Here is a 27,150-nt window from a genome sequence, read left to right as displayed (position 1 = left end):
GGACTCGGGGCAGGGTCGGTCTCTCGCTCACGCATCCCCGCGTCCGATTTTGTCCTGGGGCCTTTTTAAATAAACAGAATGTGTCGGCAGCAAAAACAAGCAGCAGCGATGCTGAGGAGGAGGAAGGGCGGTCCGGGGGTAGAGCGTCTGACCTGGGAGGGAGGGACAGCCCTGCCCTCTGCCACAGGCATCTTCCCTGGCCTCGGGCACATCCCTTCGTCCTCTTGTGCAAGGTGGGGAGCACGTACCTGCTTTACCTCTGGGAGGTGGAGTGCCTCATTCCCCGGATGGCAGGGATGTAGGTGGAGAGAACTTTAAGCTTGCCGGGAGCTGAGCAGTTTTGGTGCCGGCCTTTGGCGTGTCTGCTGCTAAGGGCTGACCCACCTGCCAGTCCACCTCTAGCCGGGGCGGCGTGAATCAGAGGGAAACATCAGCTGGTAATTGGGGAAGCATTTCCTGGCCCGTCACGCTTTGGGATGGCGTCCCGTCCCTTGAATCATCCAGAGCTGGTCCATGTCCAGCACTAAGAATAGCCTCCCCACACACCGCGGGGGCAGCACGCCGGGAGGGGGGACCGGCCGGCTCGCGGGTTCCCGGCAGTGCCTTCCCACCACTGTGCCACGGTGTGGTCCGGTCCCAATGTCAGTCTGAGGTTTGGGGTAGAGCACGTAGCGTGGATGGGCTGGGGCAGCTGCCGTGGTCAGTCACTGGGGGATGGTCTCCTCTGTACGTGCCATTTGTAGCTGAACTCGGAAATGGCTTCATTCAGGACCCCGGGGTGCCCGCTCCCCACCCAGGGCTGGGTGCTCGGTGCCAGCCCCCAGCTTCCAGCCCAGCATGTACCCCTGGGTGTGATGTAAGGGAGCATTCATGAGCAGAGGCGTTTCCTGGGGTGTTTGGCAGGTGCCCTGCTATGCAGCCAAGCTCTAATACAGGAGATAAGCCATCACTGTGGGCTTGCCAGGGTTCAGATCAGCATTTGGCTGGGAGCCTTTTCTCAGATGAAGACATGAGCACAGCCTTGGATGGAGCTGGGTCAGTTTTCCCACCATGGCCTGGTGGTGACAATGCTGCCTGTTTTATGTATTTCACCTGGCTGACAGGTGAGAGCTGTCCTGTCTGCCCTGCTGGGTGCAGGGTGCTTATCCCACCTGGCTCTTGCTCCTGGCATCAGGCACCCGGCCGTGGCCAGAGCAGGGCAATCACTAGAGGGCATCCTTGGATCGAGATGTGCCTCTGCACTGGGAGAAGCCTTAATTTGATGTCCTACCAGGCCGGGCTTGAAACGTTCGGGAGGAGAGGGATGTGCAGTAGCCCACTGAAGCCAGCCCAGTGTGGTTTGCCCATCCTTATCATGCCAAAGCTTGGCAGATGCCTCTGCAGGGAAGCACCTGTGTTACTGTGTGAGCCACAAAGGCCACCCTCATCTCTCCCTGCCTTCCTGCTCTTGCATTTGTAGGCTGGTACAGGGAGCTCCTTGGCATCGCTGCCATTCCAGCCTGTTCCTCTGGGGAAAAGCTGCAATGGCTGCTCAGGCTGGCAGCCCCCTAGTTCAGACAAGTGTAGAGACAGGCTAAGATGATGCTGAGCCTTTCTTGGACTCTCACTCCAGCCTGAGGCTGGGGAAGGTACTCGTGTGGTCACGGCTGGGTTTAAAGCTGAAGGAGAGCTAGGATCTCTGGGATGCAAGGTTTCCCCCATCCCTCAAAAGAAAATATTTGCAATTGAGTGGTAGAAACACTGTGAACCTTATGTGGGCTCCCCTTGCCAAAGCCTTTGGTGAGGGGAATGCAGATGGGTGGTGATAGCCAGGGCTGGGGTAGAGCCTGTCCTGCTGCCTGCCCGGCCCTCGGAGGTCACCGCCCTCACCTCGTGGGTGTCTGTCTGGGCTGAACCTGTGCTCAGGGTTCACCATGGAGTGACTCAGAGTCAGAGAGTTCAGGGCAGCACTGGGGAAATGCACATGACGAATGCCCCTTGCTCCTCTGCAGCCAGTGCAGGCTTCCCCACCTTCTGTTCCAGCTTGTCCACTGCCCTCCTCCTTCTCCCCCAGTCTGGGGGCTGACAAGGGCAGTGCCTGGTACGCTGGGGATGACACTTCCCTTGGCCACTTGCTGCATGAGGCAGCCTGTTCCCCAAGCCATAGTGATCTGTGGACTTTGGAAAATTGTAGGCAATCAAGTGCTCATCCCAGCTGTTCCCTGACTCCCTCTCCCCTGGGACCTCCCAGCCTTGCATCCCACGGAGCAATTCCCGGAGCAACAGGAGCGTGAGCTGATGCATTACAGTTGTGTTCTGCACATGTGCAGAGGGCTCCAGGGGCTGGCCAAGCGTGCCAGGATCCTGGTGGCACAGCTGCCTCCCTCTGTACAAGGAGGAACTGAAAGTCTGTGGGGTTTCAGTGGTACTGTGCCTGGGTTTTAAGGATTTGTGTTGAACCAGGGTCTGAAAGAATCAGCAGTTTTCTCATTAAATTGCTCCATTTGACAGCTCCACACTTCTGATTTTAGCACCAGCCCATGGGGGCAGAGAGCTCTGCTTGCAGCCAGTGCCGCTGCTGCAGGATGCCCAGTTCTGCAGACTGGGATCAGGCCAGTCCTACTGGCCTGAGGGGTGTGGGGACACTTCATCTGTACTTGATGTATGGCTGCATGCCAGCCAGACCAGCCACCTTCTGCTGATAAATCCATTTTAAGGCAATTTTACCCCCCATTACATCACCAAACCCTTTCCCAAGGGGTGGTGGAAGCCCTGCAGGCTGGGCAGGGGCTGGGTGAGCCCCGGTGGGTTTCCTGGAGCAAGCAGCTTTGCATTAGCCAGGAGCAGGATGGTTTAATAAATCATTTCCGTCTCTAATTTCTACTTCTCTATGCAATGCCTCTCGTTTGCTGGTCGCCAGAGGGAAGGGAGGTCAGGGGAACCAGGCCTCCCCAGCAACCTCCTTCCTGCAGCTGTTGAAACAAAATCCAGAACTATAATAATCACTGTGTCCCTCCCTGGGGTACCGTGGTGCCTTCGGTCCGAGCAGCGGCAGCAGCAGCGTTGGGATGGTTGGGCTCACGGCCTCTGCCGAGGGTGCCAGGTGGTAAAGAGTGGGCAGAGAGGGCACCTTCCCTGCTCAGTGATACAGAGCCACAAACATTCCCCATGGGCTATGTCAGATGCTTGGGAAAAAGATCAAAAGCATTGATATCGCCGAGCCTGGGGGTGTCACTGGTGCCCCGTCTCCTTCATGCTCCAGCAAAATGCATCCACTGGCTGCAAATCCCCGCCTATGTGGCTAAGCCAGAGCAGGAGCGTGGTTCTCACCTCTCTGCCTTAACCCCCACATCAGATCCTTGCTTTTTGCCTGATCCCAGGGGAGCAGCTGGGGCTGTCCCACTGCCTGGAACAGGAGCCAGAGTGCAGCTGCCACGCCTGATCCTGAACTAGCTCTGATCTCCCTGGAAAGCTTTTGGCCCCTGTGGCCTCTACCAGTGCTCTGCCTGCAGCTCTTTCCTCTTGGCCACTTGCCCCCAGCATTGTTTCACAGCAGTTGTTTGGGTTGGCCCAGGTGCTGCCATGTGTCCGCCTCAGCGCTGAGGACTTGGTTTATTTTACGCCCTTTGTTTTGCAGCAGCAGCAAATGCCCCGGAGCAGCCAAGAAGAGAAAGATGAAAAAGAGAAAGAAAAAGAGAAGGAGGGAGAGAAGGAGGAAGACAAGCAGGAAACAGAAAATGACAAAGAAGAACTGACAAAGTAAGGACGACCCTCCCTGCCTGGCTCCAGTGAGAGCACTGGGCTGGGGCTGCAGTGGTGGAATGTGGTAGTGGGATGCAGCGTAGTCCAGGGCTGCCTGACCCTGTGCGGGACTGTGTCTGCCCACCTCACCTCCTCTGCAGGAAGGGAAAAGCAGATCCTCCTCCTCATTCCTCTTCCCTGCTGCTCCCAAATTGGGAAAGCAACTCAATATGGGGTTTTTTTATATCATCCCAATCAATCTGCAAAGCTCCTGTGATCCTCCAGCTTGTTTTGTTGTTACGAGAGCCTCTGGGAGCTGGAGGAGCAATCCGGGCGCAGCGGAGCGCGGCACTTCACCTTTAGTGTTATTGATGTCAACGTGAGCGCTCCCAGATGAAGAGCTCCAGCCAGCCCTGCCTCCCTCACGCCGAGCATCAGCGCCGTGGCAGGGAAAGGTTGGCACGCAGACCGCTCGCTATCTGTAATGGGCTTAATACTTGGTTTAAAAGAACATCTGGCTTCATTATATCTAGGCTGCAAAGACATTTACCAGCAGGTCCCTTTCAGGAAGATAAATGAGGAGGAGGCAGGGATGAATTTGAATGGTCTGGTATTAAACCTGTCTCCGTCAGGTCTCTGCGTGCACTTGGTGGTGGAGCTGCAGCCAGCTGCAGAAAGAAAACCCCACCACAAATCACCCCACCGCCAATCCCAGCCAGGAAAAGAGCCTGCGTCTGCAAAAAACCCCTGCAGACCTGCCCCCCTAAAAAACCAACAAAAAACAAAACGCATCCCCAAACACGTGCAGAGAAATAATTGCTTGACCTAAAAATCGGACCAACCAAACAACATTTTTTTTTTCTTCTCTCCCTGTTTTTGCAGGGACAAGAACGACGACACATCCGGGGAAGACAACGATGAGAAAGAAACGGTCACCTCCAAAGGCCGCAAAACCGCCAACAGCCAGGGCCGGCGCAAGGGCCGCATCACCCGCTCCATGGCCAACGAGGCCAACAACGAGGAGGCAGCCACGCCACAGCAGAGCGCCGAGCTGGGTAGGTGGCAGGGGATGGGGGGGACGCTGCCCTGGGCTGGGTCTTTGGGGTGTCCATTGTGCTGGGATGGGGCATCAGCCTGCTCTGCTCCCCGCTCGCAGAAGAGGGGTTCCCTTCGTGAAATCCTTCTTTCTGGGGAGTAGCAATGATGTTTCTCTCTATCCTGTGAATTACTCAGCGTGGTTCACCAGGATAAGTGGGGGTATTTGCAAGCCTGGGCTGTCCTGGCTGAGTGTTAGTGGGTTTTATGGTCTCAGAGGAAAGTGTTGCAAAAGACAAAAAGGGAAGCCGTCAGTTTTAGCAGTGCTTTGGCAAGGCTCGTGTCCCTCCTGCACCCAGAGCTGGTTCCCTTTGCAGCTGATCAGGCTTCCAAGTCCGCTTGACCTCTGCACAGGACCCTGCTCTGCCCTCCCAGACTTGCCTGGGTCTGTGCCAGTTCTCTTACCTGCTCTGTTTTCAAATTTTTCTGGGGCCTGAGCAGCTGCAGCCTGTGAGATCTGCTCCTGCTTGGCCTTGGGCATTGGGCTGGTCCATTTCCATCCAGGCCTGAGGCAGCAAAGGGTGCTGCCTGTACCGTGGCACCCAGGCACTACACCAGCCCACGGCCACACGTGGCAGTTGGCTGTAGCCGTGCCACACTGCCATGCTGGCCTTGGGCTGGATGGGATTTCATGGCAGCATCCACAGCCCCACGTTGGGCACATCTGCCTCTGGCATCTGCAGCATCAGTAGTTGCCACCCCAGGGAGGGGGCTCATGTATTGACTTACAGAAGCCAGTGCATCGAGGAATTTGGCTGATTTTCCTATATTTTCTACTCTGTCAAAGTAGAAAATTATTGCTGTGCTACCTAAGTCAGGTAAAAATAAAAGCAGGGTGACTCCTCTCGGTTTCCTTGCTCTGCAGTTTCTTGCTTGTGCTGTTCCATGTGCTATAAATCACGCGGAGGTGTTTCGCCTCCCTGTTCTCTGCTGACAACTGGCTGAAGCCTTGATTGCGAGCGCTCTGTTTTCATACAGGCGATATAAATAGTCGCCAGCACAACAGAGCCCTGCTCTCTCTCTCCCTCCAACTTGTTCAGCAGTGCTGCAGAGAAGCAGCAGATAATGCCAGTAACTTAGATGGGATTTTTTTATCCTGGTATCTCAGAGCCCTTGATAAACTTCAACTGCAAACACAGAGGAAAGCCTTTAGACCATGTTAAATTGGGAAAAAGGAATGGATCAATTCCAGTGACATATCTGAGCAATTGATTTCACTTTATGTCTCTCCAATAGCGCTTTAATTTAGGTTGGCTAAGAAAGTTACTGCATTTTAAATACCAATTGAACATTAAAAAACAACACAAAACCGTATTGTGGTTTAACTGCAGCGTGCTGGAGCTCCCCGTAGGCATCTGTTTCATAACTGCGCAACCTCAGTCGATGCCATTAATCAAACCAAACGGGCCGTTTCTGTGACATTTCTTTACCATACAATAACAGCCATCACCAGCTGAGCCAAGGGCCTGCACAGCGTTGGGGACACTCGCTTTTACGTAAACGAGCGTTGTTGCCCCAGCTCTGCCTGCTGCTGGGGGGGAAGCGGTGAGGTATCAATTTCCCTCCCTCTTGGCTGGTGTCCCAGGGGGGACACGGTTCTGGGGGAGGCAGTGACCTGCATTGTCTTCCGGGAGGTGACACCTGCAATCGTGCTCAGCCAGCTCTGAAGGAGATTCCTCTGCCCAATGCTGTGGGCATTGGAACCCCCACTGTCCTCCCACAGGGTCTCAGCTTCTTGTAGAGCTTCTTGGAAGCTCCTTCCTTCTCTCCGTGCCTGTATTCTTTATCCTGAACCTATCAGCCTGTTTTCCATTTTGAAAGGACACTGTCAAAACATCTCTCATCACTGTTGAAATAATGCTTTGCCTGTTGTTTAGAGTAATAACCCCTTGGCAGCCTGAGCCGGAAATCTGTTTCCTTACCGAGTTGTTTTTTGTCTCTGACTCACACCCCAGTTTGTTATTGTAGGGTTTGCTCTGTGCCAGGCTGCCAGCAGGACTGGTGCATAGTGAAGGCTTTATGCAGGACCTTGGTGTCCCCAGCACCTGCTTGGAGTGGGGGAGAGGGGCAGCATCAGATGCTGACACCCCTGTCAGCCTCTCCTGGCTGGAGTAGCATGTCCCCTTCAACGGGCACTGCTCCAGACGAGCCCCCGCTGTTGCTGGAAGTGGCTCAGAGGTGTTGTCCAAGAGCCCAGTGATGGCACAGAGGGAGCCCGCGGTCACACACGGCCAACACCCTTGACAGATGCAGTCGGCCAAAGTCACCACTGAGGTGACGCTGTTTCTCCGTCTCTGACGGTCCCACCCTGCGTCTGCCTCCTCCAAAGCACACAGCCACAGCCGGCTCCATCTTAGCTACCTGTTGTTGGGCCGGGCTGCGTGGCACCAGATCAGCAGGAAATCTGCTGCCACTCTCAAGCCATTTGGCTTCACTTCCAGGCCCAAACTGGAGGTTTTGCATCACTGAGGTGCATCCTGAGGGGATGTTGTGCATGGGGTACTGTGGCATGGGAAGGCCTCACGACAGCCTTTCTTGTGGAACCACTTCCTGCACTGCACGGGGTTTTGTCGTGCCTCCCAGGCACAGAGCATGGGGGACAGGGTTTGGGTGTTGGGACACCTCCCCTGAGCTCACTGTGCTTGCTGGGTCCTGCTCACAGCTGACTGGTCTCTTTCCTTCTTCCTTCCCAGCTTCCCTGGAAATGAATGAAAGCTCTCGCTGGACCGAAGAGGAGATGGAGACAGCTAAAAAAGGTGAGACACTCGTTTTCTTTCTCTTATTGCCTGTGCTGGAGCTAATCCAGCAGTTGGGAATGGACAGCATCTGACTGCTGGCATTGGTGCAGGGTGGTGGGTTCTGAGCTGTGGGGCCGGATCCTGCCTATCCTGCTGTTGGTTTGTTCCCAGTGCGCCTCAGGGAGGGTGTGGGGAAGGCAGGGAGTATGTTCAGCTTCTCCAGCCCCAGGAGCTGTGCCAACACCGGGGATGTCTGGGCTGTGGCTGGAGCCACGCATGTCCCATGAGGCAGAAGTTGGCTGTAGGAAATGGGGAAGATGCTTTGTCCGTTGCAGTTTTGGAGCTGCTGGTGCCTGTACCATGGGATGTAGTTTCACCCCACTCTTCGCAGCTTTATGGTTTCAGCGTGATCTGTTCCAGGCACACAGAGAGTGTCTGCCTGTGTTCGCAGCTCTGGGATTGAGGGAGAGGACGGTGAACCCCAGCACTCCGCAGGCACGTGTTGGGGAGCTCTCGAGAGTCAGGGCTGTGGGCAGCGTGGGGTGACTTTACATCCTGGAGCTGATTCAGAGCCTTTGCTGAGACCGTTTTTAAAAAGTGCTGAGTGTAGCACAGCCCTTCTTGCCACTTCCCCTCCTCGTGCCGCTCCTGCGCCAGCTCTTTCACTGCTTTAATTTTTTGCCAAAGTCACGTCCTGTTGATGGGCTGTCGAGCTCACATCCCCAGCCCGTGCATCCCGCTTGCATTGCTGCCGACTCTCCTGGCCCGGAGAGGATTGTAAATGGGAAATTAAAATGGAAATGAGTGCCGTTCGGGGATGGCAAAGGCAAATAGGCGTGTTAGCAGGTTCGGCTCAGCTTGGAAAATGCACCTGCTGCTGGGATGGTGATTACATGTTCTGGAGCGCCGGCTGCCCAGGTGCCGATGGGAGCTGTGGACTTGGATTACTTTGCCTGTGAATATCCCAAAGTGTTTGGCTTGCTCGCCTTTAAGCTGTTCCAACCCTCTTTTACAACCCTATGCCAATCCTGTGCGTTGCTGAACGGGGCTCTCTGTAGTCGCAAAACTTAATAGATAGATTTTAATCAAGCAAACTGGTCTGGGGCCAGGTAATGGGGTGAGCAGATGCTGGCAGGGGAGGGTCATTGGAGGGATCTTTTCCGAGCACTGCTTTATTTTGGAGATCAGCATCTGGTTGTTAAAAAGTGCCTCTTGTTTTATGCTGGATGCTGGAGGTGCACTTAAGGAGTCTTAACACCAGCTGCCAAAGCCTGTGTGAAGGAGGGATGAAGCGTGGGAGCATGCAGCACTATTCCAGCCCAGGGGCCAGGAGGAGGCAGGGAGATTTGCTGGTGTAAAGCCCAATGGCTGATTGTTTCTCCCTTCGTTACAACCTGGGAAACTGAGATTGCAACACCAGACTTCTACAGAAAAGCCAAATTCCCCTCTGCCAGGAAGCAGCCGCTTTAATGCTTTGAACTGGCTGTGTCTGGCATTTCCAGGGACCTGCGTGGTGGGGGTTTCCGAGACACAGCAACTGTGAAACTCCGGAGGTAACCTCAGAGGCTGGAGGAGGCGGTGGCAGAGCTGCTGCCAGCATGGCTGGGCAGGGGCAGAGGGGGTGGTGGCCTGTTCAGGCTGGGCTCAGAGACACAGGCACCGTTCTCCTCACCAAAAGGACTCGGCCACCCAAGGCACCCTCCTCCCTACTGGTACCAGTCAGAGCCTGGTTTGGGGAGTTCAGCAAGATGTGAGTCCCAGGGAAAGTCAGCCCTACCACCCCAGGTACTTTGGCAGAAGGGGACGGTCGGTGACCTCTGCTCCCAGCACTTGCCAACCAGGAGATCAGCCTGGCCTTGCTGTTCACCCCTGGATTTCTTGTGCGTGGCGTGAAACTCCATGTCATTTGTGTTCAGGGAGGTGAGAGAAAACAGCCCTGGGACAGAGAGACACCAGAGCTGCCTGCTCTCCTCCACAGTCACAGAGCTGCACAGGGAGTTTCCAGTCAGGAGAAGGCAGGATTGTGTCTGCCAGGGGAGACAGTGAAGGGGAGTACCATGTTACTAAACTTAAATAGGGGAACAAAAACCCAGCAAGAGGAAAGTTCTTGCTTAATGACACTTTCATTATGCAATAAACTTCGATTCAGTAGTCTGTCAAAATGTGCAGAGATTGGGATAACGATGGGGGATGTGTTTTTCTGATATTATCTCCTTGCGCCATGGCTGTGATCCTTGAAGCAGAAGGTTTTGATTTAACCTGAGTTGCTCGAGGAGTTCCCCCTTCCCTTCCCAAGCCAGGAAGCAGGCAGCACCCACTGCTTTGCTGCCGAGCAGGGTGCAGAGGCATTCAGCAGCGGGATGGGGCTGCTCCTTAAAAGGCAATGTTTAGGCAGTTCCTGCCTTTGGGGGACCTACTGGATGAGCCCACGCAGGCAAGAGTTGAAGGTGGGCTGGAAGGGGGTCTGCAAGCAGCAGGCAAGCACCAGCCTCAGCAGTGGGTGGGTTTATTGTCCCCCCAACCCCTCCACCAAGTGTCACCACTAATGCCAGTGCTTCAGGGCAGCTGCAATAACCCTGGAGCTGAACTCGATGAACCGGGAGGTTTCGACATGACCTTTGTTAGTCTTTAAAGTCTGGTATCTGTTCTCGCCCAGCTCGGGGTTTTCCCGTGGTGTCTAACAAGTGGTTTTGTTCTTTGAAAAGAGGCGGGTGGAAGTGGCAGGCTCTTGCTGAGGTCCTCCCGTGCCTTGCCCAGGCTCTGTGCTCCTTTTCCCCAGGGCACAGCCAGCCTGGGGCTCTTTATGCCTTTTCCCACACCGAGGACACAGAGAGGCCACAGGATGGAGTCAGCGTGATGAGGCAGAGGAGGGTTGGGCACGAATATAAATAATATATATATATATACACATATATATATATATATAAAAATATATAAATATATAAAATACTGAAGACAGAGAGTTAAATAACCCATGAAGACTCCTGTATAGTTCCTTCTAGGTAGATACAAAATATTCCCTTGGATACCAAAGGCACTCTTTCGAATGCGTATTTTCAGTGCTGACAACAATTCATCTGAGTTTTGGACTGACCTGAACCATTTTTTACCCAGTCCCATTCTGTTCACGAAACTAAAATAAAAGTCAGCCACCTTACATCACCTTTGGAATGCAGGAGCTGGCTGGGTGATGCTGGGGAGCCAGCAGCTCCATACCTTCCTCCTTTCGTCTCCTCTGTGCTTGTGTTGGAGCCTTCCCTTCTCCCATCAGAGGTATTTACAACTGTGAAAACCTTCTGATAGTAGTAAAAGTGGGCTGGAGAAACTGGTTTGCAGCTCATCTGTCGCTGCACGTTGTCCTTCTGGGTGCCCTTGGGGTGGGATGTGCCTTGGGGTCTCCCACTCAGATGTTGTCTATGCAGGCGGGGTGCAAAGGGAGCTCAGAGCAAGGAGAGCCCAACCTCACCATCCCAGTGTCCACAGCCAGAGTGCTGTATGTGCCTGGTGCTCGTCATGAAGTCTGTACGAAGCGACGTGGTGGAAATTATTGGGATGGGGCAGACTGGGTACCATGAGGGCACAACTGTGTCCAAGGTGTAAATTAGCCACGCTTGCTCTGAGTGAGGCTGTGGTTGACTGCAGCCCCTTCCCTGCCGTCCCAGGCTGGTGCTTGGCTGCCTTTCAGCCAAGGTGTTATCCCCAGGACTGTGCCTGTGGTGCAGGTGCCCACCATGCCCCTGGAGCTGCACTTTGTGCCACCGTTGGCTGAATGTTTCTCGAGTGTGTAGGAGCAAACTGCGAGGATTTGCTTAGTGAGTGTCAGTGAATGGAATACAATAGGCCTGTCAGGAGGAACTGCTGGGTAATTACTATAATTTGCTGCCTACATTTTAATTTTGAGTATTATTTTTTCAACAATAAGGGAGCGGGAATAGTATCTGAACCAGGTGAAAGAAGAGAGCTGGGCCTGCCAGCAGTGGCTGCTCCACGTGTACTCATTGCCATGCTGGACCAGAAGGGATGGCACATTTCCAGGAGCAGTCATCCTGAGTGGGACTTCCTGCCCCTGGTGTCAAAGGATAGGACAGGCATGCTGTAGTAGGAGTAGTAAAGCCAGGCAGGTCTGCATCAGGGCACAGGGCTTAAGGGTTTGCAGCAGGTGGGTGCAGTGATCTAGGAACCATCCATTTCAAAGGGGAGACCTGGGAGCTGAGGGTCCCCAGCCAGGGCCAGCAGAGAGGGGACATTGCACTAGAGCTGAGCTGGTTGGGGCTCCCAACTCCTTGCTGGTCAGGTACCCACACCTTGTTTGGTGACACTGCCTCCCTGCAGAGAAGTGGCATGATGGGTGTGAAAGGTGCTGGAGAGTTCAGCTGCAAGCTCCTTTGTAGCCATGGGATGTGTCAGAGGCGTGCTTGTGTCCAGTCACCAAAAGAGAGGTCCACTGGGAGCACGGCAGGCTGGTGCCAGCATCAGCTGAAGGAAGGAAGGGCATCGCTCACCAAGGAAGGAAGGAAGGAAGGAAGGGCATCACCCACCGCGGTAGCGAGAGCACACCGAGCCGGCTGCCTGCACCATGGTCCCTCCGGCAACACCCCAGCGCCTGCGGGGATGTGGGCTCGCCCCCCACGCACCATCCCCACTGCTTCCCTTGGCACAGCATCAAGAGCCTGGCGTGCACCTGGCTCTGCCACCCACTGATCCGTGGCCCTGGAGAAGTTACTCACCTTCTCTGAGCCTCTGCAAACCACCCCGAGGTTAGTGCAGGAAAGCGATGCAGACCACACTTTCGGGATGCTTTGGGTGCTGTCGCTGACTCCATAGGGCTGGTCTTTCTCCAGAATAGGATTGCGGCACATTTTGGCTGTGCCGTAGCCAGAACTGCCTCCATGCTCACTCCCAAGGGGGTGCGTGGGTGCAAGAGGTACTGAAGGATCATACCGGGTACCGTCGGGCGTAGGGAATGATACCACTTAGTTTTTTCCCCTATAACCTTGGTCTGTTAATCCACACGAGCTCCCATTAAGGGACCCTTTTACGGGCTCTCTCCGCCCTCACCAAGCCCAGGGTGGAGCTGGGCAGCCGTGCCAGAGAGCCTTGGAATGTCTCTCGTGAAAACCCCCAGCTGCAGCGAGCCGAGGGGGTGCGAGCTGCCAGCCCTCGCCCGCCGCGCTGCCCCTCCGGGTTTCTTCTCTGTTCCCCGAGATGCTGAGCACAGTACCCCGCTCTCCGAGCTCCTCTTCCTTCCAGCCTCCACTTGCTGTACGGGAGCAGAGGCCCCGGTCCGCCCTTGGCGACACCGGTGCCAAACCTCTCCCTATCCCTCCTGTGCCAGGGCAGCAGCTGCAGGGCCGAGGTGTCCTGGGGCGCCGTGGCACCCCGTCGGTGCGGCTCTGGGCTCGCCGGCGCGCACGTCCCCAAAGAAAAGCGCCTTTGATTCACTTGAGAGCGGAGAAAACTATTAGCCAAGCTTTGTTTTCCTGGATCCCTCCCCCTGCCGCTGACATTCAGCCGAGAGCGAGGGAGACAGAAAGTGAGCGCGGGAGGGCGGGAGCGGGTGCCAAGCGCCGCACCCCTTGTCAGCTTGGGTCAGCGCCACGTTCGTTATTAATGCTCTGTCTAGAGGTCACATTCAGATGCAACGAGCCCCGGGTCAGCCAGAGGAACAGATTAGAGCTTGCTCGCTGCTCCGCCACATACCGACGGCACCGGCTCCCCGTCCCCGGGCTGGCAGGAGCGGAGCTGCCGCGCCCCCGCCCCTTCGCTTTTCTCCTGCCTTTTTTTTTTTTTTCCTTTTTTTTTTTTTTTTTTTTTAATTATTATTATTTCTTGGCAACGTCGGGCATCTCCTGAAACTGCACAGTCTCCCCATAGCCCCGAGCTGCTGAGCAAGGAGATGAGGTAGGGGAGAAAATACTGGCGGCGCTTCCATCCACCTTAACAACCGCGGCTGCAGCCGGCTGGAACGCTCCGGCGAGCGAGCGGGAGGAGAGCGGAGAACGCTGTTCGCTCCAAAGGGAAGAGCGCTGGGGCCGGAGCATGTGTTCCCACCAACTTCTGCCATCGGGGTCAGGAGTCTGCCGCCTGTGACCTGGTTTCCAGCCTCGGTGCCCGTTCGCTCGCCGCTCCCGGCCGCCCATGGCTCTGAAATCCTCTCGCCCCCAGGATTTAAGGAACCGGCTTTGCTTTCTTCTCTGTCTCCGGCTGCTGCGAGGGAGCGAAAGCGAAATGCGTGGGGAGGGTGTGAGCGGAGCACTCGCAGCGCTTTGCCGCGGGCTGCCGTGCCCGGGGGGGCTTTGAAGAAGTGCCCTGACAGCCGTGTCCTTCCCAGCCCACCCGCTGCACACTCCAGGTGTGCTCCCTGCCCGCCGGAGCACGTAAGTCGGGTGTTGGGGTCCGAAGGATGGGGTTAACCTCAAGGTTGTGTGTGGCTGCGTGCCTGCGGCAGACCCTGCGTCCGGAGCCCCCGCCCCAAGCCGCGGAGCTCAGCCTTCCTGAGGATCTGATAACTCGGTTATTAGTCATAGTTTCAGTTGCGACGCAGAACGAAGGGCCGCGTGTGCCGGGGCGGGCTGGTGCTGCCGTGCCGGGCTGGAGTGCCGGGGAGCGCAGGGCAGGGGGAGCAGGCTCTGGGGGTGGCTCTGCTGAAGGAGCTCATGGAGATGGGGTGCCTGGCGAGCCGGGAGCTTACCAGCACGTCCGGGGGTGTCTCGGCTGGTCCCTCCCGAGTGTGCAGATAACTACAGCGTGGGAAGCAGGTGTTGCTGTTTCGCTCTGGTTTCATGTAGAAGAAGAGTGGTGGGGCTCCCTGCCGGTCCCACAGGCAGGGGCTGCAGGCAGCCTCCTCCTCCTCCTCCTCTTCCTCCCGAGCCCAGCATGGATGCGGCCACCTGCCCAGTCAGCTGCAGGCTCCTTCAGCAGTGTCCCAGTGAGCAGGGGCACAGCCAGCCTGGACAGGGGGAAGGACAGCCAGGAGCTGGCATTGCCTGTGGTTGGTAAAGGTCACACCACACTTGGAACTGCTCACATTGACATCCATCGCCCCCCCCAGCCCTGCCATGCCACGTCCTGCTTCCTGGCATCTTTCCTGCCAAAGCACCCGTGCTCAAGGCACATCCACACCACTGCCAGTGTCTTCATTTCAGCTTTGCCCGGGGCACACAATCAGCCTTGGCCCCGGCTGTCACACTTGGTGCTGGGCCACCAGTGCGGTGATGAGCAGAGGGACAGAGCTGCTTGTTTGCTTTGGATGGCACCAGTGGGTTGTGTCAGAGGGGATGGGTTGTGACACTGGGGACTGTCCTGTTTTCCCCTGCGGCATTCAGCAACAGCAGGGGGAGGATTCCTGCCCCACTCGTTGCCTCAGGATTGGTGGCAGGATGTGTTTTTTTTAATCTATTATTTTTTCTAAGAAGTCCCAGCCCACCAGCGGGGTGACGGAGGTCGTGGGTTTGGCTGAGCGAGGCTGGGAGTTGCAGAGTTAAAGCTCAAACTTGTTTCTTGGCTTGCCAGGGCCTTTCTGGTGCTTACTGCATGTGATGCCTCGTACATGCAATTTGATAAGCCTGGTGCTGGGACGGGCAGGATACAGGCACCAGCTGGATGTTAACTCCTGCTGTGCTGGGTGCTGCTGGTTTTCTCCAGGACCTGGGAAGCAGGGAGGGGGATTTGATCTCTCTGGGGGTACATGGTGCCATCTATTCAGTGCAGCCATGCCCTCCCCTTGCACGGACTCACAGAACAGATCCTGGCTGGAGATGCTTCCCCGGGGCCCAGTTGCGTGTGGCTGTGCTGAGATCAGCCTGTCCCCTGGGGTTTGTTGTTGGGCTGAAGCAGAGGTTGGGCTGGCACTTTTAAGGGCCGGGCTGACACATGGCAGCAGCTTGGCAGGAGGCTGGCAGCAGGGCTGGGGCACAGCTGCCATGTTCCCAGGCACAAACAGCCATGCCAGGAGCCCCAGTGTGGGACTCACCATGGTCCCAAGCACCATGGTGTCAGAGCAGCCAGGGAGGGGCTTGGATATGGAGCCAGTGGTCAGTGCCTACTCCCAACCACACAGGGCTCTGTGGCTGGTGATCTCTGGGCAGAAAATCCCCCAGCAAAGGAGAAAGATGTTCTCAGCAGGTTCATTCCCTGCTGGTTTTCATCCTGAAGTTACCTTTCTGTGGCAGTAAAGTGCCCCTGGGCTTACAGACTACATCCTGTATCCTCACAAGGTGCAGCGAAGGGCTAGGGAACTGTTGGCCTGATGGTGGCACCACATGGGCAGTGAGGAGCAAGCCAGACTGGAAGTGTCCCACAGGCTGGTGGCAGCTCCAGCCCCACAAGACACCACATGAAGGACCAGCCGCACAGCAGGAATAATGGCAGGCAGCGAGATATTACTTCCCAGAAAGCCTGGATGGTCCATTTGCAGGCCACCTCCAGGAGCCTGGGGTGCCACTGCACCCACCTCTTGGCTGTGGTTGTAACTCCTACCTCCATCTGCAGGACCAGGGGTGCCCAGATACCCCAGCAGAGATGGCAAGGACACGAGGTGCTGACTGTCTCCTTCCTCCTCCTCATCCTCCTCCACCCTGCTGGGTTTGCCCCAGTGCTGACAGGAGCCCTGTATTGGGGTGGCACCATCTGGCCAGGATTGCCAGCCCTTGGCATGATGCCTGACCTGGGAAGCTGCTTTTGCTCATGAGCCTGTGATGAGCTCTAATCCCCCGGCACGCCTCTTCCCAGCCCGGGACCATCACCTGGGCTTCCCTGCTGGGATGCTGCCACTTACCTGCTCGGGCTTCCCTTCTCTTCCCTAACAGGGCTGTGTGCCTTGCCACCCCTCTTGAAATCATCACTGGAACACAGGAGAGTGGGAAGAGCCTTTGCTTCGTGTTAGGGACTGAGAGCAGCTGTCCCAAGTTCTCTTGGGCATGCCAACACCTGCTCCAGCCGTCCCAAAGGAAAGGGAACACCGCTTGTCCTCATGACTGCTCAGCGGCTGGCCGAGACGTGGCTGTGGGATGTATTTTATTCCAGAGACGGTCAGCATAGTGCCTTTTTTCCTTTTGGAAAGAAAAACAGGCTTTCATAGGTCATCCCCTGGCCTAGCAGCCATTCAGACAGGTGCTAGTGACCATATTGTTCCTGTGGAGTTTGGCTTGCACGGAGGAGGTTTCCCGTTCTGCGTGGATAATGCTGCCCTTGTGTGAGCGCATCTGGTGTTAAACCTTCCTCCTCTCTCCCTCCTCCAACCGCAGGTCTCCTTGAGCATGGGCGGAACTGGTCGGCCATTGCCAGGATGGTGGGCTCCAAGACTGTGTCACAGTGCAAAAACTTCTACTTCAACTACAAGAAGAGGCAGAACCTGGACGAGATCCTACAGCAGCACAAACTGAAAATGGTGAGAGCCCTGTTCCGGCCTGCATTGAGCACTGAGGATATTTCCTAGCAAATGCTTGGATGCTTCCCACAGCCAAGGGGGGCCTTTATCATGTTGGGTGAAAGCTGTGGGGACTGTGGAGTGGCGCAGGAAAGGGTTGTCCACCCGTCTGTCCCTGGGAGGTCTGCATGAGGCAGAGTTGCTGCAGGGGAGATGCCTGGGTGTCTGGAGCGTGGCTGGTACACCGGGAGCTGAGGAGCGGGGCTGTGGTGCGTTGGCCAGGATGCGAGTTCCGATGGCTGTGCAAATACTTTGTCTCTGGTGAGGTTGTGCTGTTCCACCCCGGTGAGCAGAGACCCCCGGCTGGGCCACAAGGGTCTGTGCCTTGCGGGTTCTGTAGTTACCTGCAGTAAACTGCTTTGGTTTGCCCCGGAGAAAATCAAGGATTTTGATAACGTGAGGAAAGCCTGGCTCTGAAACAGGTTTTCTTCAGCACTGTGAGCAGATGCGCACATCTCTCCGTGCCTCAGTTTCCCCTTCCAGTGGGGCTAACACTGCTTCTTCCCTGGCATGTGGAGCAGGGTGTGAATGTAGTGGAGCTTGTTTGGTGTTCTGGAGATAGATTGGACTGCTTAGAGTCACTAAAGATTATAATTATTTCATTTGTAGAGTATCCTGGGGTTCCCAGTTTCTGGCTAATAGAATTCACATGGCTAAACCCCCAAGGGGTGCTTTGAAAATGCAAAGGACAATGTTCAATGCAGGAATCTTTCCAAGCAAGCTATTACAGCAAGAGTAAAAAGAAAGACAGGAAAACATTCAATGACTCACCCAGGAATTTAATATCCTAGTCAGTCTATAGGAATGAGAGAAAGAGAAGACAGCGGCGATTCTTTTTTATTAATTCTCTATGCACAGAGACACTCCTGTGTTCCCATGTTTCACCGAATTGTTTTTAGAAACAAAGCAAACAAACTATATAAAAGACCCCCAGACCCATATAAAGGCTGGAATGAAATATTCTGTGAAATGTGCATCAAGCCCTCTGAATATAAAAAGTTACATTAGAAAGATATCATTGTTCATTACTGGGGAGAATCTGAAATAAGATCATACAGCTTTGCTGGCAGTGGAGCCGGTGTGTATTAATTTACTCTGCTCCCTAATGTTGCAGAAATTATATCACGGAAGTGTTTTTCTGCAGAACCACATTTTTCCCTGCATCCGTCCCTCCAAGGCAGCCGCTAGACTTCTCCAGTCTAATTGCTCACTCTCACTTGCAGTTTATATCAGCATCATCATTTTATTTTTCAAGCATTGGAGGCTGTGGGATTTGGTCGTGGAGAAGAACAATGAACATTCAGCTGTTATTTATTGTACTCTATTGTTTTGTGGCAACAGCAGATGCCAGAAAGCTGAACAAAATAAAAGAACAACTGAGATTAAATTGCCATAGACCTTCCTTCCTGACTCCTAAATATATTCCCAAGCAAACTGAGGCTCCAAATCTCATCCTATACCCAGTATCAGCCATGACCTCTGCGGCGGAAGCACGTGGTGAAGCAGCGTGGCATCGCTTAGTTTTGCCATGACATCCACAGATTATTCCCTGACCTCACCACCACCAGCTATCTGATCATGTGTGGGGAAACGCAGTGGCTCTGCTTTTCCTCCTCATGCTAAATGAGAGTAAACTTAATTAGCAGATCTCATTCATTTCCCAAATGGGGCTCGTTAATATTGTAGCCTCCTCTTCCAGGTGGGTGTGACACCGGGTTTCAGCAGTGTGCGGGTTACTCTGAGGAGCTGTGGGGCCGTGCCACGGCAGTGGCCGGTGTGGGATGGGAAACAGGCAGCGAACCAGCCAGCTGCACCCTGGGACAGGCAGCCTGTTACTGCTGGGGCAGGGTCAGGCCACCTTGAGGCTTCACTTATCTGCCCTGCTGTGTGTTTTGGCTTGGTTTCGCTGCTGCGCCGCTCGGATGTGTCCCAGGCATCAGCGTCACTTAGCCTTGACCTTCTGCACATTGCACTCGCTAATCTTGGCATTTAAGGAAAGCAGGGCATTGGGATACATGGTGTCCTCGGAGCTGCTCCTTCTGCCAGTGGTTGGAGATTAGGCACTGTCTTCACTGGGATCAGTCTGCGGTGCGATTGTCACTTCGGTCTACTGACTGCTGCAGCTTGTTTTGGCTTGGGCAGGGAAGAGGGGCCAGTTATCCCCGGGGCTGGGGCTGGTCCTGCTTGGAGACCAAGTTCTGTGGACCTGCTCTGAGCAACACCTCTTTAATTCCTTGCTTTTTTGGATGTTGCTGGCTTTGCACAGCAAAACTGCTTCAGGACTGCAGTCTAGAGACCTCTGCTTCTAGGGAATGAGTGTGTCTGACTTGCCTTGGTCCTGCTGTTGGGACAGGCTGAGCCTGATGATGGGAGGTTACCGTCAGGGTGGCTCTGTGTTGGTACTGGGGTTTGGGAGCTGTTTGGTTGCTGCCACATCAGGTGGTGAGTTCAGGGAGAGGCTGAATTTGTTGGGATGGCCCAGAAAGACATTGTGGTGTAGGAGGCATGGAGTGACCCCTCGTGCAGGGTTCCGTGTCCTTGCTGTGCACAGCGTATATCCTCAGTGGCCTTGGTGAGTCAGAATGCTTGAGTGGCACCAAGTCCTGGATGGTCCTGAGGAAATACCTGGTGGCAGGTAGAGAGGAGCAAGGCTGTACAAGGAGTCTGGAGCTGTAGGCATGATAAGAGACAAAGTGGTGGCCTTGAACACATCTCTAGATGTAGCCAGGATCTGCTGCCCGTATTTCACGTAATTTTCCCTAAATACCAGCAGTGGGGTCTGCCGGGAGAGGGACCCACAGTGCCCCTGGGGCCACTTGCTGCTCTGCTCTGCCAGCAACTGCCAGCCCCAGGCTCTGGCCAAGTAGGGTGCTGAGGCAGAGGCTGGTTCCCAGCTAATTCCCTGTGAGGAGCCTGCTCCTGCCCGCGGCTGAGTCACGGACCCGTGAGTAAGAGGCAGAGAAGTCTTTGCCATAGTAACGTCGGCGCTCTGTCACTGCATTAGCGTGATGGGGAACTGCTGCTTCACACAGGAACGTGCGGTGCTGAATCGCTGCCGTGGCAGAGGCGCGAACGCCGGCAGCACCAGGGCGTCACTGGCAGGGCCGGGATGGGGCAAGGGAACCACAGAGCCTGGCATTCCTCCTGCTGCCTCTCCACACCTGCACAGAGCCCCTTCTCAAGTGCTTTTTTTCCCCTCTCTCCTGCCCAGTTTGATAAAAATAGATTTTGAGCAAGCAGCGTTTCCAAGCAAAAAGCAGTTGTATTTGTTTGTTTTATCTGGAAGTTTTCTAAAGGATTGAGAAGTCGGGGGTGGGGGAAGGGGGGGACCAGCTCTTCCCAGCACAGAGATCCAGCAGCAAAGTTAACGTTTCCACCACGGCTTTATCTTTTCATCCATGTAAATAAACGTCCTACACACGTCACTCATGTGGGGTTTGCAGGGAGAGCCGGAGATGATGAGCCTGTTCCTACTGGTAATATTTACTCAAGCAACAAGAGCAGGAAACAATAGCAAAGCCGAGACTTTTCCTTCAGGTCTGCGGGAGGGAGCAGCTGTCCACGCCCTCGTGGCTGTGGCACGTGCTCCAGCCAGGGAGGTTGGGGCTGTCTCAGGGCAAGCCAGGACACCGGGCAGTCACCTTTGGGATGCCGTGCTGCACTGAGCATGCCACTGTCCACTGGTGACAGCTGCCCTGGCGTGGGAGTCTAAGTTCTTTGGCAGTACCTGCCAAAGGGAGCATGAAAGCAGGTGCATGGAAATGTTGGCTGGGCTGTATCTGGGGCATCAGCTTCGTTATCTGTAGATGAGCGTCAAGTCGCAGCCATGCGTGTTTGCGTAGCTGGAGCTAGAGCCTGGAAATGCGCAGGACCAACACGTCACATGTGTGTCATGAGCAGATATGTGACCCCCGGGCTCTTGCCAGCCTTGCACTGGTGACCTCTGCATGATTGTCCCTTGTCCATGTATCTGTGCCATTCTTCTCCTGAATGCTCGCTGCTGGCTGAGGCTGGAGCTCCATGTGCAGCCAGGCTGGAGCTCCATATGAAGCCAGGCTGGAGCTCCATGTGGAGCCAGGCTGGCCATTGCACAGCGGTCAAAAGTTTTTGGCCAGGTGACACCACACTGCCGGGCTTTCAACAGGCGAGTCTGGTCCCAAAGCCTGGCGCTCACAGGGTTGACTGAGGGCAGGGGGTCCCCGGCAGTGTGAGCATCCCTCTTGATGCTTTGGGCAGGACCAGGGCTCTCTGCTCCCCTGTAATTCCCTGTGGGCTTTGCCTCTCACAATCCTTTTCCTCTTTCTCAGGAGAAAGAAAGGAACGCCAAGAGGAAGAAGAAAAAAGGTGCCGCTGTTCAGAACGAAGAAGCCGCCTTCCCTCCCGCAGCTGAGGACGAGGAGATGGAGGTGTCAGGGACAAGTGGCAATGAGGAGGAGATGGCAGAGGAGGCGGAAGGTGAGGCGGTGGGGGCTGTGGCAGGGAGTGTGCTCAGCTCTGCTGGCTTTGCTGCCCGGTCACAGCAGAGGCGCCGTGCACGGCCTCTCCGGGGCTGCAAATGTCAGCACTCACAAGGGGTGTGTCACCCCAAAGTCACACCGAGGTGACGGTGTCTCACAGCACAAGGCACTCGTGGCATTTTGGATGCCTCTGGATTTCATGCTTGCAAGGAGTGCCCTGGATCCCTGCCCTCCTCCTGTGTCTGTCTGGATGGATGGCTATTTTTGGGAGCCCTTTGGTTTCTGATTTCTGTCAGTGCGCTTTCCAAGAGCGCACAGCTTCCCAGGGCCTCGTGTAAATCACATTTCTTGGGTTTTTCTCCAAAGAAGGGTCCCTGCATGCTCTTAGACAGCCACCACTGTGGGCTGTCATGGAGCTTATCATGGGCTCCAGGGGAGGTAACCCACCAAGGCCTGTGTGCGCCCGTCCCCATCCCATCAGGGCATTGCTGCTTTCCTGGGCAGTGGAGTTCCCGGAGCCCAGCACTGCAGCAAAGGCAGGGGAAGCCATGGTCTCCCAAGGCTGTATCTTGGTGGGGCTTTTCCTCCTCCTTTCGCTTTTAAGGCAGCGTTTTCCTCCCTCCCAGCCATACCAAAGAAAGCAAACTACTTGAAAGTGACAATTTTCAGCCATTTATTGCTTTGAAAGCACGGCAGTTTAGAGAAAATATGCACAATTTTCCAGCAATGCCCATTTGACTTCTGTCAAAGTAATTTAATAACGTAACTGGCACTCTGGCACCACCACGCTGGGTCCTGGCTTAGCACCCAGGCTAATGGGTCTTGAAGTGGGAAATCTTTTCAAATGGTCCTCGTGAGTGACTCGTTGCAAGGCAGATTCCAGGTAAATCTTTGTGCTAGGTGATACGTGACTCACAGGAGCAAAGTAAAAAGTAGTTATTGCTCTTTGTAAGAGTGCCTGAGAGGAAGCAACATGATTTTGAGATTAGAGACGGATCTCTTGACATGCTTCTGAGCCTTACCCTCCAAGCATCGACTCTTGTTCTGCTGCTGGGGTGTCCTACAGAGTTGTGGAACAGCATGAGCAGGGGGATGAAATGCAGGTTGGTGTCACTCAGGAGATGGCCACTGGCTCCAGGGTGACATTTGGGGATGCTCAGACAATACCTTGGAGTTGCAGGTGCCATGTGGCCAGTCCAGGGACAGGGGGAAAGACCCAGTGTGGGAGTTACGGTGTAGACTATGGATTCAGCATCTGGAGGGAATGCATGGGCGTCTAGAGCTTGGCTGAGCTTCGGAAGAGATGCTGTTGGATGTCTCAGCGTGGCGTTCAGAGTAGCATCAAGTGGCAGTTGGGAAGAGCTTTGCCAAACACACTGCGAACCTTGTCCTGGGTGGGTGACAGGGCACCTCATTCTTGTTTGCAACTGAGATTGGAGAAGGCTGAGACTCCTGGTGAGCATGGTACGATTTCACTCTGAGGAAAGGCGGATGTGCTCCGATGTACAGCTCTTAGGACACAGTCCCTCTGCGGCACTCCTCTCACCAGCGTTTGAAAGCTGGCTGTGCTGCTGTGGAGAGACACAAGTCAAGGAATGCATGTGAGGAAGCCTTTGGGGCATGAGAGCCCTGCCCGGTGGGGACATGCTGCGATGGGACTGTGGAAATCTCCTGGTGTTCCTGGCCCTGGCCATGTTTGTCCGGCAGAGGCTTGGAGGGAGCGATCCTCTCCCCAGCTGTAGAAACAATCTCTTGGCAGCACCCAACTCCGAGCGGTGCACAGACGCTCCTGCTTCCAGCTCACGTCAAGCTGCTGGTGGCAGGTCTGGGAATGATCCTTCCCGTGTAATAATTAACCTGTCCTGCAGCACTGCCAGCGCTTTCCTTTTGCTGACCCTGACCTCCTTTCTTCTGCCACCGGTGGCTTAAATAACAACAAACACGTGTAGTGTTTTGGGATGATCCCAGCTGCCCCAGGGGTGGCAGAGCCAGGGACACAGGCGATGCAAGTCAGCAAGCAGGGTTCCAGTGAGGTGCCTGGTCTGGGGCAGCTGATCATGTGCCATGGGTGAGAGGGCGAGAACGCAGCAGATCTTGTCTTGCAAGACAAGCCAGCAGCCAGGGTTTTCCCTTAAAATCCAGCTACCCAGTCAGTCAGTCTCCAGGCTTTTGGGTGTGTGGTTTTGTGTTTGGGTGGGGGTTAACAGTCGTGCTGGGCAAGCAGAGAGGCCCCCAGAAGAGCCCTTTGCTTAGTAGGCTCTGGATTCGGGGATCCCAGCACAGTTCTCCCAGCCCCGGGATCATCTCCCCCTCAGAGGAATGAGGGCGTTCTCTTCCCAAGGGAGGGGGTGGAGGCAGCGATATGGGAAGCAAGAATCTCAGGCTGATCCTTATTTTTATTTCTTCCCTTTTCTCAGCTGCAGTAAATAACAGCTCCGACACCGAGAGCATTCCCTCGCCAAGGCCCGAAGCCAAAGAAGGAGGCGAAAACGGGGCCAAGGCACCACCCGGGCCGGGAGGTGACGCCGGCACAGAACCGGCAGTCAAGTGGGAAGAGGCTCCAACACCCCCCGACGCTCCCCCTGCTCCCCCTGCCAACCCCGCTCCTGCTGCCAGCCCCCCGCTGGAGACAGCTCCCGAGCCACCCAGCACCGAGGAGAAGGTGCCGGAGGACCTGGTGGTGGACGTGGTGAAAACGGAGGAGCCGGAGGAGAAGGTGAGCGAGGAGCCCTGCAAGAGCGAGGTGAAGAAGGAGGAGAGCGAAGAGAGCCAGGAGAAGGACAAGGGGAATGACAAGAAGGTGGAAAGCGGCGTCGGCAGCGCAGGGACGGCGGGGACGGAGGGGACGCCCAAGGCCGAGAAGAAGGAGAGTCATAAGGGCAGCAAAGGCCCCGGGGTGAACCCCGACAGCGACTCCAGCGCGACCTGCAGCGCAGACGAGATGGATGAGCAGGATGCTGTGGACAAGAGCAGGTAGGAGTGGGGAGATGGGGGCAAGGGCATGACCCAAGGGCCAGATGAGCTTTTCCATTGTGTGTCACAGTGCCCATGGGTGCCTTTGTGAGCTCCTCCTTGGGAATATCACTGCTCAGGCATTCCCCCAGGCCAAAGGACTTCCCAGCTGTGTCCCCACGTGCCCCCAGCCCTTTGGCCATTGCTTCCAAAGGGGCTGTGACACAGCAGGCAGTGCGATGTCCCAATGTACAGGTGCTTCTGGGACATGGCCGTGGGCAGATGTTGGGTGCAGAGCCACTGCATCTGCTGGTGGCAGCTGCCCATCTGGGTGATGCAATGGAGCAGGATGTGCCCTCGGGGACAGTGGAGTTGTGCTGGTTTGCCAGCATCTGGGGTTGAGGATGGTTTCTGTCTGAGTTGGCACTGGCAGGAGAAAAGACACATCAGGGATGTGTTCCCACTGCAGAGAGGGGGCGAGTTGCTCCTTTGGCAGAGATGTTGCTCGCATGTGTAGGGGCAAATTATGCGTCCTGGCCATAAAGGCAGGAGAATTTGGTCTGTGCAAGCTTTCCTGGGGCCATGCCAATGGGTCTCCACCTGAGCCACTGTGGTCCCAAGTCCTCCACCCACCCCTAAGCCTGGCAGCCAAGAGCACCTCAGACCCTTCATGGATGGCTCTTGGGACAGGGAGGAGAAACACTGGCCTCCTCCTTGGAGAAACATCCTGCTCCTCTCCCAGCTTTTCCCACCGGATCCTCCCCACCCAAGAGCTTCACAAATGGAGAGAGGGTTCTCTGTTTTTTAAAGAATACGTGTGAATAGGCACATCTTTGTAACACTGAATTTTCTGATGGCTCCTGAGCCAGGTAGGACTCCCATGTACACCCTGCCATTGTATGTAGGGGCAGCAGTCCCTCCTTGACTCAGAGCTGGGCAGGGACTGGAGGCTGGCGTCCCACATCCAACATCCTACATCCAGTGTCGTGCAAGCCCATCCTTTCTGTGGGCTCACAGGGAGCAGTTTGGCAGCAAGATGGGTCCTGCCAGGCTGGGAAAGCTGTATGCAGCGCTGTGGATGGGATTATTGAAAAAACGACTGAACAAAGTGGTGGGATGAAGTTGGAGGGAGCTGTTGTGCATCCCACCGCTCCAAATGGCCTCTGTGCTTCCCCTGTGATTGATGCAGGAGCCAGTGGATGAGTGCTGCTGGTGCCGGAGCATCCTCCGGGGTGCAGCCCCTCTCGCTGCCGAGCAGCTGGAAGCAGCGCTGGCGGTGCCAAGGGGTGGTGCGGGTGCTGCTGGCCCCGGCCCCGTGGCAGGGCTGAGGCCTCTTGGCTGCGATGCTCCTCTCCAGCAATGGGCAGAGTCCAGCACCACCCCTCCCCACCCTCCCCTCTTTCCCAGACAGGAGAAAATCTCCCAGTAAGGGAGAGTGAGGCCAGCAGGGCTGTCCTCCTCCAGTTTAACATTAACCCAACCGAAAGCAGGACAGCAGTGGCTTGTACCGACTTCCCAGCAGCAAAGGAGCAAGTCGTCTTGGGAACGACTTTTCCATCGCGGCTTCTCGCTGAGTCAGCACCTATCTCACTTGTCAAATAGTTACCAGCTTCCAGGAATATTAAACATTAAACAGGCATCCCGCAGCTCCCGGGCCACTCCTCTCATCCGGTGTGATGATGAGGCGCGGGCGATAGCAGAGCCTGCCGGCATGGGAAGGCTGCAGCTGACGCTGACATCAGGCGCTTCCCAACCCCGAAGCACCCACAGGGTTGATCCTCAGCTGGCTCAGAGCTTTTGGCACCGCCGTGCTCCCGGTGGGGACTCGGTTGCCCTTCCCAGCTGTAGCTTTGCTCCCTTGCCTTCCCCGTGGGCTGAGGGCTGCTGGCCCGCAGGCGTTAGCGCAGCCCCGCTGCCGCAGCGTGACTCGCGCTGAGCAGGACCGGGCTGCCGCGATGCCGCGTGAGCCGCCCCGTCACCGCATCACCCGATGCTCGCCCACCCACCCAGCGCCAGCGGGGCGTGGGTGCTCTTCCCTGCGCTTGTGAAAGCATCAAGCTGTCCTCGGCATCTCCCAGAAGAGGACAGAGGGTGGCTGGGGTGTCCCCGCGGTGAGAAAGGAAGGAGTTCAGAGTAGGGGCAGCCTTATTTTGGTCCTCCTGCAGTTCGCGCTAGCAAAGACACGTCCAGGATTGAGGAGGCGCGGCCTTAACTCATCCAAGCTGAAGGAGGCAGCTGGTTGTCTGCGGTTCCATGCAGCGAGTGCTGCAGGAGGGCTGCTGCAAGCACAGCCAGGACGTGGTTCAGCAGGAGGTCACGCCAGATGGGGACATGTGAGGGAGGCCACGCACAGCTACCGCTGCAGACCTGCAGCATGGAGAGGAGACACCTGCACCGACCACCTCTGTGCTGCACGTCCCATTGCTGGCTCAGCCGCAGGTGCAGGGACTCTGCCAGGCCACTGCCATGCTGCAGCCATGTCTCTGTCTTGGGGGAGCCCATTGTGGAGATCTGGTAGCCACTGCCTTTGCACAACTACTAGGGAATCGTGTTTGGCTGGGTCACGTGTCAGTGTGTTGTATCACCTGGAAGTTAAACTAGTGCCCACCTGTCTCTGTGTCAGAAGAAGTAAGAGTGTGGGAAATGCGGTGTCCTGGTCATCCCCAAAGCTTCGTGCCTGGGAGGGGACATTTCCACACTGCAGAAGCTCAGCTGTGAGCCTCCTGACCCCTTCCTGCTCTGTTTTCCCATCCTTCCCAAT

General features: G+C 55.7%; 1 protein-coding gene and 1 long non-coding RNA gene across 14 annotated transcripts in view; one reads left to right on the top strand and one right to left on the bottom strand.

Moving 5' to 3' along the window:
- The window catches only part of NCOR2 (nuclear receptor corepressor 2), a 157,320-nt gene that overhangs the window by 95,582 nt on the left and 34,588 nt on the right, over positions 1-27,150 (top strand). For 11 of the 13 annotated variants that reach the window (XM_042035103.1, XM_042035095.1, XM_042035102.1 and 8 more), the window contains 6 exons: positions 3,617-3,738; positions 4,603-4,775; positions 7,509-7,571; positions 16,799-16,941; positions 21,288-21,435; positions 23,855-24,410. In XM_042035103.1, the coding sequence (XP_041891037.1) occupies positions 3,617-3,738; positions 4,603-4,775; positions 7,509-7,571; positions 16,799-16,941; positions 21,288-21,435; positions 23,855-24,410 (1,205 nt within the window). The remainder of the gene's footprint in view (positions 1-3,616; positions 3,739-4,602; positions 4,776-7,508; positions 7,572-16,798; positions 16,942-21,287; positions 21,436-23,854; positions 24,411-27,150) is intronic. The other 2 variants (XM_042035096.1, XM_042035092.1) reach the window with 1 other exon arrangement.
- Positions 6,028-14,581, bottom strand: LOC121667915. The gene is made up of 2 exons (XR_006017188.1): positions 12,281-14,581; positions 6,028-12,029 (listed from the first exon to the last, which is right to left on the bottom strand). It is a non-coding gene; the product is annotated as an uncharacterized LOC121667915 (long non-coding RNA).

The sequence above is a fragment of the Corvus kubaryi genome, unplaced genomic scaffold (genome assembly GCF_017639235.1).
Source record: "Corvus kubaryi isolate FWS band 111438036 unplaced genomic scaffold, C.kubaryi_AGA036_p1.0 37382, whole genome shotgun sequence".
NCBI classification, from domain to species: domain Eukaryota; kingdom Metazoa; phylum Chordata; class Aves; order Passeriformes; family Corvidae; genus Corvus; species Corvus kubaryi.
Note: the sequence above shows the minus strand (reverse complement) of the source record. Positions and strands in the feature narration are given on the sequence as shown.